Source organism: Agrilus planipennis, unplaced genomic scaffold (assembly GCF_000699045.2).
Source record: "Agrilus planipennis isolate EAB-ADULT unplaced genomic scaffold, Apla_2.0 scaffold132, whole genome shotgun sequence".
NCBI lineage: Eukaryota > Metazoa > Arthropoda > Insecta > Coleoptera > Buprestidae > Agrilus > Agrilus planipennis.
The window spans coordinates 253075-265456 of NW_020442448.1; the positions used below are offsets into that span (position 1 = coordinate 253075).

The 12382-nt window shown below is 36.1% G+C and overlaps 2 protein-coding genes across 2 annotated transcripts; one reads left to right on the forward strand and one right to left on the reverse strand.

Annotated features, from left to right (window-relative positions):
- The first annotated feature begins 9123 nt into the window (after nucleotides 1-9123).
- Nucleotides 9124-11646, forward strand: LOC108739348. Its single transcript, XM_018473217.2, has 2 exons — nucleotides 9124-9555; nucleotides 10673-11646. The coding sequence occupies exons 1-2, from the start codon at nucleotides 9378-9380 to the stop codon at nucleotides 11557-11559; spliced, it is 1065 nt and encodes a 354-aa protein (XP_018328719.1). The 5' UTR covers nucleotides 9124-9377; the 3' UTR covers nucleotides 11560-11646.
- Nucleotides 9651-12372, reverse strand: LOC108739347 (protein ANTAGONIST OF LIKE HETEROCHROMATIN PROTEIN 1-like). Its single transcript, XM_018473216.2, has 2 exons — nucleotides 11907-12372; nucleotides 9651-10620 (listed from the first exon to the last, which is right to left on the reverse strand). The coding sequence occupies exons 1-2, from the start codon at nucleotides 12194-12196 to the stop codon at nucleotides 9735-9737; spliced, it is 1176 nt and encodes a 391-aa protein (XP_018328718.1). The 5' UTR covers nucleotides 12197-12372; the 3' UTR covers nucleotides 9651-9734.
- Between the last annotated feature and the right edge of the window lie 10 nt (nucleotides 12373-12382).

Consider the following 12382-nt stretch of genomic DNA (forward strand, 5'->3'; position numbering starts at 1 on the left):
GATTCACTGAGCCGAAAGGGAGATTTCCAATACTTCAATAAAGCACTCATGTATTTATTAAGTTTATTGCGAAGAAGTTAGAGAAAAACTGTCTTTTTTAGGTTCACACAGAAGCTAAACTATTGTCTCAGAACCTAAACAAGCATCCCTACGAGGGGGTAGTATTGTACTTCTTATCATTCATCCCCATTTAAGATTTTTATAAACGAACTTTCTTAATTAACGAATATAAAAATTATCATAATAATAAAAGTCTTGAATTATAAAAATATTATGAATAATACCATCAGAAAGAAATTATAAATACATGATAAAACTTACTTACTACATATTAAAGGGTACTAGAACCTAAGATACTAATAATCAAACAATGTCTTAATTATAAATCGTAAAACTTCACAAACAGGGATCATGACACAAATTAAAGCCTTTTGGGTGACCAATCCGGATCATTTTCACTTTTTCACTAATGTAGTATTTTATTTTAGAAAACCGAACACTCGAAGTTACTGTCAAATTCGGGGCCGAGGCGACCAATTTTCTTTCGAATCGGTACAACGGTGTGGTAATGGCTTCCTTGAGGACTTTCGCTGTATGTTGATTGTGCAATGACTGCCGCAATCGGGCCATCTGGGTCGGATTAACTTCAAGCAATTAGGACAGCAACAACAACAGAGTAGGAGAGTGATCGTAATGCTGACCAAAATGGATAAAAGAGCATGCCACCATCTTCGTCCGAGTATTTTCATAACAGGCTTCAATTGCTCTTTGTAGATATCCTCCTCCAAACTGTCCAATTTGTGTTTATTCATAATGAGATCCTCCTGGTTGAGGGCATGAACAGGCAGAGCATGGAGCCGTATCTCCTTGATCTTTTTGCGCTCATCAAGACAGCAATTCTCAAGTATGGATATCAGTTCCTCCGATATATTCTTGTACAATTTACTTTATTTTGTTAGTGTTAACTTTAGATTGTTACCAATCATCCCGGTACAGGGGTTGTGCATGGTGATAATGCTGCTTTGCCTTAAGGAGACCGTATTAATATCTTTGTTAGAACACTTATAGGTGAAATCTGTTGGCTTATTTATTAACTCTAGCCACTGGTTTTCTTGTAGGCGAACCATTTCATTTGCGGCGAGTTTCACTACAGTTGTTCTGCATTGATTTGACCATCGTCCTGTGAATAAGATGTCAGATTCGCAGGTGGAGTCGTCTTTGCTATGAATTTGGGGTCCAGATGTGAAGTACAGACCATGTATATTTCTGACGTTTTCCATGTCGTGGAACCCAATGTACTGAAACTTTAACCATATAGAGCATGGAAGGGATAGAGATATGGAAATTTTCATTTTCTGGTATGGATAATGGCAAGAGGTGGTATAATTTATAATTATTCTTATTAATCAATGGGATATTGATGAGATAGATTATGCTCGTATTTCGTAGTACCGTACTGATTTTCGCGACGTCGATAAATTTGGAAATTTCTTTTGAAAAGTCAAAGGGTAACACATATTCATGGATTTGTATATTATATGAGAATATTCCTGTTCGATTATTTTTAATTGACCTAAATAACTAGTGTAAAACCCAATGTTTTGTCGTATTGTTTCAATTTCGATGGCTTTAGAGAGTGAGAGGTTAATAAAAAGGAGTAAGAGAGAAAGTGTAAGTATCATTTGTAACAAAGAAAATGTGAGAGTTAGTCGTTTTGAATATGTATTTTCTTGATGTTTGAAATGTTTATTTTTGTGAGTGTAGGGCAGTTGACTTCGTAACAATAGTCATTAAAACAGCAGGTAAAAGTTGGTCTGTGTTCTGTCGGAGCTGCCTGCGACGCGCTGATGAGATCCAAAAAGATCGAAATCGCGATCCGCGTCTGGCAGTTTCGACAGAATACAGACCACTTCGAATTATTTTATTCGATTAAGCTAACGTGCCTATCACGTTGAGGTTGGCTACGCCGGGATTCGTTTTCAGCAAGTAGATATCCACACAAGTGGACCTTGTTGGAGCATACGTAATCCTAAAATGTAGCATCGTGCTACAGATGGCGTTTACTGCGCCATTTGTAGTATTTTCTAAAACGCACTGTTAAGACAGCAGGTAAAAGTTGGTCTGTGTTCTGTCGGAGCTGCCTGCGACACGCTGATGAGATCCAAAAAGATCGAAATCGCGATCCGCGTCTGGCAGTTTCGACAGAATACAGACCACTTCGAATTATTTAATAGTCATTAATTTTGATGTTAATTTTGTAGGGGCCTTTGAAACTGTACTTACCATTACTTTTTATTCTAATAAATACTTTTTCATTAGGTTCGAATGTTTTGATTTCCCTAGATTTTTGATCGGGTTTTTCTTTTACCTTTTCCTGTTTAGCTTGGGTATTAGCTATGGCTTTCTGACGTAGCCTAGCGATTTATTCGTTGCGTTCTAATACTTCGCGCTCTTCCTCTCGTTGGGTGCCTAAGGGTAATGGTATTTTTCCGAATTGTAATTCGTAAGGTGTAAACCCTTGGGATGTATTGATGGAGGTGTTTACGTTATGAACCGCCAATTGCAGTATTTCAAAATTGTTCAATTCATTCTTATGTTGGTCAAATAAAAGTTTGCACTGTTCTTTAATTGAGGCAATGCACCTTTCTACAGAACCAATACACTGCGGGTGATATGTAGATGAAGCGATCCATTTTATGTTTAATAACTCGATTAATCTTTTTACATATTGATGAATGATTTCGTTACCCTGGTCAGAATGTATTCTTTTAGGGACACCAAATGTCGAAAAATATGTCATTAGAGCCAGTTTGACACGATCTCCATCTATATTATCAAAAGAAGGGTAGACCTGGCAAAATTTTGATAAGTCGTCTTGGATAATGATTATTTTGATAGTGCGTTTACCTGCTTTTAAATTTGCTGAATCAATATTTAAGCGTTGGTTAGTATCGGTGGGTTTTTCAGGTATGACGGGTGGGTATTGTCTTGCAGTTCAGTCTACTTTATTTCTTATACATACAGAACATGTTTTCATGATTTTTTCCGCTAGTTCATTCATATTTTTAAATTTGTGGTCCTGCTTTAGTTTATTCAGGCTTTCGTTTATGCCGCGATGATGGAAATTTAAGAGATCTTCATGGTATTGATTAATAATTTTGACTTTGTTTTCCTCGGGTATGTCTAATTTAATAAATCGAGAAATATATATTTTATGATTATAATCGGTACTTCTTATCATTCATCCCCATTTAAGATTTTTATAAACGAACTTTCTTAATTAACGAATATAAAAATTATCATAATAATAAAAGTCTTGAATTATAAAAATATTATGAATAATACCATCAGAAAGAAATTATAAATACATGATAAAACTTACTTACTACATATTAAAGGGTACTAGAACCTAAGATACTAATAATCAAACAATGTCTTAATTATAAATCGTAAAACTTCACAAACAGGGATCATGACACAAATTAAAGCCTTTTGGGTGACCAATCCGGATCATTTTCACTTTTTCACTAATGTAGTATTTTATTTTAGAAAACCGAACACTCGAAGTTACTGTCAAATTCGGGGCCGAGGCNTTTATGATTATAATCGTTTTCGATTATTATTTTATCGTTATCGTCATTCACGCTAATAACTAAATTTTTTTCATTTTGGAACATCATACATATATTTTCTAAGTTTAATTTAAAAGTTCGTTCATTGGGTTAATTGTCAATTACTATCGTTTTATTATAAGTCTTTAAGGTATCAATTTCTAGCTAGCGTAAAGGTAGCCGCACATCTGTATCTGTCAGTAGAGAATTAATTGTTTGTTTATCGTCTTGGTATCGAAGTATTATTGCATCAAAATTTTCCATTTTCGGAAAAACTACATATTCATAACCCGTCTCATTAACCTATTCTTGATTATTTTCTGTCCCGTCCATAGCATATATGCTTGATAAGGCATTCGCATTATAGTTTAACCTACCGGGCTTATAAATGATCTCATAATCGTATTCATCGATTTTTAAGCGCCATATCATTAAACGAGAGGTCGGATCCTTAACGGAAAATAACCACTTTAAAGGTTGGTGATCGGTTATGATCTTGAATTTTCTATCGTACAAATGTTCATGTGATTGTTTTTTTGGTCACAATTCAGCAGTTTTGGAATGAATTTTGCTGCCACTCGTTTCATGCCCAAAACATTTGAAAAAATGTTATGACATGAGTCAATTGATGTGCCAACTTCATCAGCAACTTCTCTAATTGTGATTCGGCGATCATTCATAACCATTTTTTCCACGTTTTTCACATTTTCATCGATTATTGACGTGCAGGGTCGACCGAAGCGTTCGTCATCTTCAACGTCTTCGCGGCCATCTTGGAAACGCTTATACCACTCGTAAACTCTTGTTTTTTTCATATCAGACTCACCATAGGCTATTTGTAACAGTTCACACACTTTGTTACACTTTATTTCATTTTTTACGCAAAATTTAATACAAATTCTTTGACTCTTCAATTCTTCCATTGTTTAAACAAGCAAAAATCGCCGAGCTCATAAAAACACGTCGAACCTTAGCGACTACCACAGACAAAGTAAACAGTGAATGTAGCTGAAAATTTTATCATACTTTAGGGGCATGTATACCAACACAATAAAAAAAATTGACAATCGGGCTCTCCAGACCCGCAAAATTTAAAAATTCCGGGTACTTTTTGAACACGCCTCGTATGTCCTAAAAAAGTTGTTTCCCTCCGTAGAAACTCCGATTTGTCTAGTTGAATTTTGAAATTATGATTTCTTATCTGGTTAAAGACGTTAATTAATCGTTTATTATGTTCTTCTAAACTTGAACCAAAAATAATAATATCGTCGATATAAACTCAACATTTTATGGGGTAAGCCCTTGTAAGGCTAGGTTCATTGCTCTCTGAAACTGTGATGGAGCGTTTTTCAATCCAAAAGGCATTGTTTTAAATGCATAATGTTTACCATTCGCGGAGAAAGCGGTTTATAAGATTGATTCGGGGGACATTTTGATCTGGTGAAAACCAAATATTAGATCAAGAGCAGTAAAATATTGAGATTTGCCTAAATTGTCTAATATTTCGTCTATGTTTGGTAGCGGGTATTTGTCTTCAATTGTCTTTTTACTTAGTTCGCGGTAATCAATTACCATGCGCCATTTTTGTTGTCCTAGTGCGTCTTTCTTTGTAGGAACAATCCAGAGGGGAGAGTTCCAAGGGGAAGAGGAAGGTTGGATGATATTATCGTCAAGAAGTTTCTTTATCTGTTTTTCTACTTCGTCTTTATGTATCTGAGGGTATCTTCGGTAGGGGTCTCGTCAGTCGTGATGATTTTGTGGTGGTTAATTTGTCTCCTAGTAAATGAAAGATATAAAATTATAGGAATCAAAGAGTCTTTTTCTTCTTGATTTAGGTCGTCAATGCGTAATTGTTTTGTCAATTCTATTTTTCGTCATTGAGTATCTTGTTTACTTAAATTTAAATTATGTACAGTGGCTTTGCTGGGAATTGGTGAAAGTTCTGATGTGGCTATCTCGAAAGTGATGTCTTTATTTGATGTATTAATTGCTGTTGTCTTAAATTTGGAATCTATCTGTTTTGATCAGACAGGATGGCAAACTTATGCCCTCAAATGTTATTACTTTCATTAAATATTCCTTGTTTGCACTGTAATCTGTAACATTTACCTGAATTATTTGTTCGCAAGGTTTTGGAATAGTTATCATCTTCAATATTTTCCTTTCAGTGAAATACAAAGGAAATTCTTTATCGTTTACGATTAATTTATTTTGTTTGAAATCAATTAGAGTTTTATTCTTAGAAAAGAAATCCAAACCTATGATACCGTCGATTTCTAAATTATGTTTATCAATATAATGAAAGGTAATTTTTATTTTAGGATCTTCTAGACAAGTTTTTAAAGTACCTAATGTTTGAAACGTTGGAGAATTTAACCCATTTATTGTATGTGTCTGGCTCCGGTAAGAATCGAGAATACCTTAAAACAGAAATACAGGCTCCAGAGTCCTCCAAAAGCTTACAATCTTTCCCGTGAATATTAACTCTAATAAAAGGTGGTCGTCGGTAACCCTCTAATTTATTAATTGATTGAGAAGGGCTTTCTAATATTCGGAGTCCGTGCCTTCTGATTCGTCCTCCCGATATAGGTTTAAATTCATTTCTTTACTAATTTCCTATTCGTGTTCCGAGTCTGAATTTTGCAAATCAGCTACATTTATTTTTTTTCTATCTTCATGTTCACGTTTGTATTTGAAACATGATTCTTTAACGTGTCCGCTCTTTTTACAATATGAACAATTCTTATCATAACTTTCGGNGTTTATATTTAAAACGTGATTATTTAACATATCCGCTCTTTTTACAATATGAACATTTCTTATCGTAACTTTCGGTCATACTATAATTACCCTGATATAGGTTTAAATTCATTTCTTTACTAATTTCCTATTCGTGTTCCGAGTCTGAATTTTGCAAATCAGCTATATTTATTTTTTTCCTATCTTCATGTTCACGTTTATATTTAAAACGTGATTATTTAACATATCCGCTCTTTTTACAATATGAACATTTCTTATCGTAACTTTCGGTCATACTATAATTACCCTGATTACTACTTTTATTTTCGTATCTTTCGAATCTACGTGATTTGCTATTACTAGGTTTACTATAAGAAAACTTAGAAGAATCCCTAACCTTTTCTTGTGCCCTGAAATTGCATACCTATTCAAATTGAATGCAATGATCGAAGGCATCTTCAATGTCAGTTACTCATTTTGTAGAGCTAAATTTGATATTTCAGGTTGCAATTTACGGACAAAGCAGCTCACTGCCATTTGACGAAAGATTTGCGCAACAACTTCTTTTGTTTCACCTTTTAATTGCATAGCATTAATTACTGAAGAAATAACTGCATCTCTCAACGGGACTATTTTTTGATATAATTCTTTAACAAACTTATGTTGGTTTCCATTTATGGAAAACATTTCCCAGATCACATGATCATAGGATCTTTCCTGAACATAAAGTGAATCAAACACAAATAAAATATCTTCTACATTACGTAAGGAACTATTTACTACTGCTTTTAATGCATGACCCTCTAATTTCGAAAATATTAAAGTATCCAGAATAGATTTTTGATCCGCTGAGCACTTACTATAAATATTTGTAACCGTTCGTTTGAATAAGGGATATTTTACAGAATTATACCCACCATGAAACTTAGGGATTGCATCAATCATTAATTTGAAAACAGCGTTATCTAACACGCTTAGAGTCGTTGGTACGGGAACATCACCCGTTGCCATTATTAACTTTCCCAACGATTTCTCCTCAGATATTTCTGATTCTGAGGTTTCCTCAGGTTCCTTTTTTAGAACTGTCTTTAGGAACTCAATATTGGAAAGGTTTCTATAGGAGTCAATGACAATAGAGAAATAAAAATTCCTACCTTATTTCTTAGGAAGTCTCAATCTTTGGCTCCACGAGTTGAATATTTTCTTAAATAGCCAAGGAACCTGCGACGTGGCGGAGTTCTTGACGGTGGTATCCATGTAGTTACAGTTGACTTACGGATTCTCCAGCTGATGACCAACTGTTCTTGGATTTCCCGGATTTTGGAAATCCTACTGACTCCGCCAATGTTATTGTAGCGACCACAAGCGTAATTGTGTGCGATCGGGCATACGTGTGTGTGAGAGGCTTATCGATTCGCCGACTAGCCGCGGACACTTTTCTTCATGTGCGCCGTATCTGTAAACGTGTGTGTCGTACCTGCGTTCCGGGAAAGCAATTAAACCGTTCAAAGAAAACGAGACTTCTCTGGAGGGAGTATAAAAAGGAAGAGATGATCGCCGAAGTAGAGTTGATATAAATTGACCGTTGCAGAAGTGAATCAAGAGATAAATTGACAGTGATAGAAGTGAAATAAATAGAACAGTGTGTAACCCTCCTTGCACATTACACGTTTTTGCCCGTGCGGGAATAAATCGTACGGGCAAATATTTTTAGTCTCCCATGAAGAGTATGGAGGTCTTTCACATTATACGGTTACGGCAAGGACACGATTTTTGATCGCGTTGCAGGCGTCCAGTGCCACTACAGATGAACGGTAGCCGTATCGTATCTTCGCTTAGTGGACTACGTGGCCAAATGCACCCTTTCATACTAGACGGTTTCAATCGTGCGGGAACCTGTCTACTATTACCATTTAATTCGCGTTGTTTACAGTTTACAGTTGTTTTTTTTGCGGTTTAATATACGTTCAAAAAACAGCTTTTCAATAATTTCCAGCAGACAGACGGACAGACCGTCAAACTGACTGACGGTTTTGGGAAAACAAATATGTATTTCGTGGTTTAGAGATTCTACAACGTGAAAATAAGCAATGATCTCGGAGGATGATTCTTTTTAAGATTACAATACCTCCCTCTGCAAGGGAAGTAAAATCAGTCGATGTTAAAGACACTTATTACCTTAAAGTTATAGCTAGCATTTCAATAAGTTATATACAATTTCTAAATTGTGTGTTTTGCCGTTGAAGGACATTACGAAAGTAGTTGAAAAACTTCCGTTCATCATTTCTCAGGTCTTCAAACAAGGTATAGAATAACCCCATTTCCTCACGTTTCTGATTAATAAGATGCACCCAATGAAGGCGCTCACGCCTTTGTCTTTTTAGATACAATAACCGAGCTATAATTTGCCCCCGATTCATAGTCACTGTACAATACTTTCCTCAGAAATGGTGACAACGAGCATATGTATCTGAATAATGTTTTTGTACGGTTACANCTTTTCTTCATGTGCGCCGTATCTGTAAACGTGTGTGTCGTACCTGCGTTCCGGGAAAGCAATTAAACCGTTCAAAGAAAACGAGACTTCTCTGGAGGGAGTATAAAAAGGAAGAGATGATCGCCGAAGTAGAGTTGATATAAATTGACCGTTGCAGAAGTGAATCAAGAGATAAATTGACAGTGATAGAAGTGAAATAAATAGAACAGTGTGTAACCCTCCTTGCACATTACACGTTTTTGCCCGTGCGGGAATAAATCGTACGGGCAAATATTTTTAGTCTCCCATGAAGAGTATGGAGGTCTTTCACATTATACGGTTACGGCACGGACACGATTTTTGATCGCGTTGCAGCCGTCCAGTGCCACTACAGATGAACGGTAGCCGTATCGTATCTTCGCTTAGTGGACTACGTGGCCAAATGCACCCTTTCATACTAGACGGTTTCAATCGTGCGGGAACCTGTCTACTACTACCATTTTATTCGCGTTGTTTGCTGTTGTGTTTTCTTGTGCGGGTTTTCTGTGATTATGGATGTAATGGACGCTGAAGTTTTAATTTCTCTTATTGAAGCAAAGCCTGTGTTATGGGACAAAACTTTAGATATATATAAAGATCGAATCTTAACAAAAAATGCCTGGAAGGAAGTATGTTTGGCAGTGAAACCAGATTTTGAGAGCATTAGTGATGCAGAGAAAAATACATTTGGTAAGTACTTTTTAATAAATGTAATATTTTAACCTTACATACATATTAGGCCTATAACATTACTGTACTTCTACTTCTACTTCAACTCCATTTTAACTCTTAAAAGCAGCTTTAACCTCCGAGAGCAATTTTTAACCACCTACAAAAGTCACAAAGATTGACATTTCCCTTTTTGAACATTAAATTTTTGACATTTGCCACGGTACACTTCCAAGGTTTGACATGAAATATTTGCAAAGAACACTTCTGATATTGTTTGCTGCCAAGCCTCCTCTAATAGTAGTTTCCCCAGCCAAATCATCTAGACCTGTGATCGTTGTTGTGTCCTCAACAATATATCCGTCTCTATCACGTACATAGTTGTGCAATACAATGCATGCGTTGACAATGAGTACGGCAAAATCTGTTTGCACATTGATAGGACGATGAAGCACTCGCCATTTATTACTAAGAATGCCAAAAGCACATTCTACATATCTTCGAGCTCTGCACAATCGATAGTTAAACACTCTTTTCTCAATTGTAAGGTGTTTGCCTCCAAACGGTCTCAATAAGTGCTTGTGTAGACCAAACGCTTCGTCGGCAACAAAAAAGTAGGGTATTTTAGGACTCTCTGTTCCTGCAAGAAGTCTTTCTTCAGGCAATTGTTGAGTATTGTTTTCAATTGACTTCCACAAGTTTGACCTCTTAAAAATTGAAGAGTCACACTCTTTGCCATAGCTTCCTACATCAACATAGACAAATTTGTACTTGGAGTCGACTACAGCCATTAATACAATGGAGAAATAATCTTTGTAATTAAAATACATAGATCCTGAGTTAAATGGACAAGTAAGTCGGATATGCTTTCCATCAACAGCGCCGAGACAGTGTGGGAAATTAGCAGTAGTTTCAAAATCGGAAGCGATTGATTCCCACCTGTCACAAGTTGGTGTTGGAATACATTCTACTCGCATTATTGACCAAATCTCTTTACAGACTTCCTGAACAATTTTCCTTGCAGTTGAAATTCCAACCCTGTACTGGTAGTGTAAATCAGTAAATGTACAACCGCTAGCCAAATATCTAAAAGAAAAAAATATTTGTAATATTAATTACTCTTTCTGTATCTTCATAGGTAAGGAAGTAATCCGAAGATGGACCAACCTCCGAGATTGTTATGCAAAATCGAAGAGAGACGCCAAAACCGTAAAAAAAAGTGGATCAGATGCAAAAATCCGCAAAAAGTATGTGTATTCAGATCAACTGCAGTTTTTAAATAAGATATACGATGATCATAATACAGTTGACAGCATGATGTCTGAAATTGAAGAAGGGTCGGAGAATACGCTTGTAGATGATGACGAGCCTTCACGTACCGCTGAAGATGCCCTTCTTCCCAGTACTTCTACTATAAACGTGCCTTCAAATCAGATGAGGACCAGAAAACATAGGAAAGTAGATGAAGTTGAATTAAAACTCCTCAAAGCTTTGGAACCAGTAACACCTTGCAGTAAAATGTCTTTTCTGCAAAGTTTAATGCCACACTTGAAGCATTATACAGATGGAGAATTTCTTCATTTTCAAATGGGAGTGCTAAACGTTATAGAAAATATAAATAAAAGCAAGGAAGCGACACCTCAACCCCAAACGAACTACTCATTTCACGTGCCCTCTTATTACTCAGCCTTTCCGCATCTATCTCAACCTCCTCCGGAACATCAATCATTTGTACCTGCTAAACAACCTTCATATCCCCCTCAACAATATCCACCTCATATTTCAAATGTTTCTGAGCATCGTCACACTTCACCTCCTCATCATTCAAATCGACTTAAAAATTCAGCAACGCCAGTGTACAATGCAATACCACGCACTAATCGTACACAATCAACAACAGAATCACAGACAACATTGCAACCCCTTTCGAGTTTTTGCTACAGTGACTGTTCAACTGAATATCTGGCGAGTCCAACTACACCTTCAGGCGAATCCACCTGTTCAGATCAAATCGATTTTGTTTAATTATCTCCTTTATGTATAACAAGTTAGGTCTATATTTTTAATTTTGTCAAAAATCGTAAATTTAAATAAAAATTGATATTAAATCAATATGCTTAACATTTATGATTGACGGATGATTTATTAGTTGCCCTTGAATTTACATTCAAAAAATAGCTTTTCAGTTACAGTGCATAATTAACATGCATCAAACTGGCCTACGGAATTGGGAAAACAAATATGTATTTCGTGGTTCAGGGATTCTACAACGTAAAACTAAGCAATAATCTCGGAGGATGATTTTTTTTAAGATTACAATACCTCCCTCTACAAGGGAAGTAAAAACAGTCGGTGTTAAAGACACTTATTACCTTAAAGTTATAGCTAGCATTTCAATAGGTTGTATACAATTTCTAAATTGTGTGTTTTGCCGTTGAAGGACGTTCTGCAGTTTGCCATGCAGTTCGTCGAAGGAGCCAGCTGACATACGAAAGTAGTTGAAAAACTTCCGTTCATCATTTCTCAAGTCTTCAAACAAGGTGTAGAATAATCCCACTTCCTCACGTTTCTGATTAATAGGATGAACCCAATGAAGGCGCTTACGCCTTTGTCTTTTTCGACGCCGATGCAATAACCAAGCTATAATTTGCCCCCGATTCATAGTCACTCTACTATATTTTCTTCAAAAATGGTGACAACTAGCGTACTGAATACTGTTTTTGTACGGTTACAAATCGTGCGGTACCTACGTTTAAAATCGTACAGTGAGAAAGTAACTACACCACGATACAAACTCGTACGACTTTTGATCGTGCGGGCGAAAACGTGTAATGTGCAACGAGGCTAA

Coding starts and splice junctions, on each gene's coding strand:
- LOC108739347 (XM_018473216.2), bottom strand. CDS start 12,196: ATGAATCGGGGGCAAATTATAGCTTGGTTATTGCATCGGCGTCGAAAA. Junction 10,621..11,906: donor ATGCTAGCTATAACTTTAAG/GTAATAAGTGTC, acceptor TTTTTCTTTTAG/ATATTTGGCTAGCGGTTGTA.
- LOC108739348 (XM_018473217.2), top strand. CDS start 9,378: ATGGATGTAATGGACGCTGAAGTTTTAATTTCTCTTATTGAAGCAAAG. Junction 9,556..10,672: donor TGCAGAGAAAAATACATTTG/GTAAGTACTTTT, acceptor GTATCTTCATAG/GTAAGGAAGTAATCCGAAGA.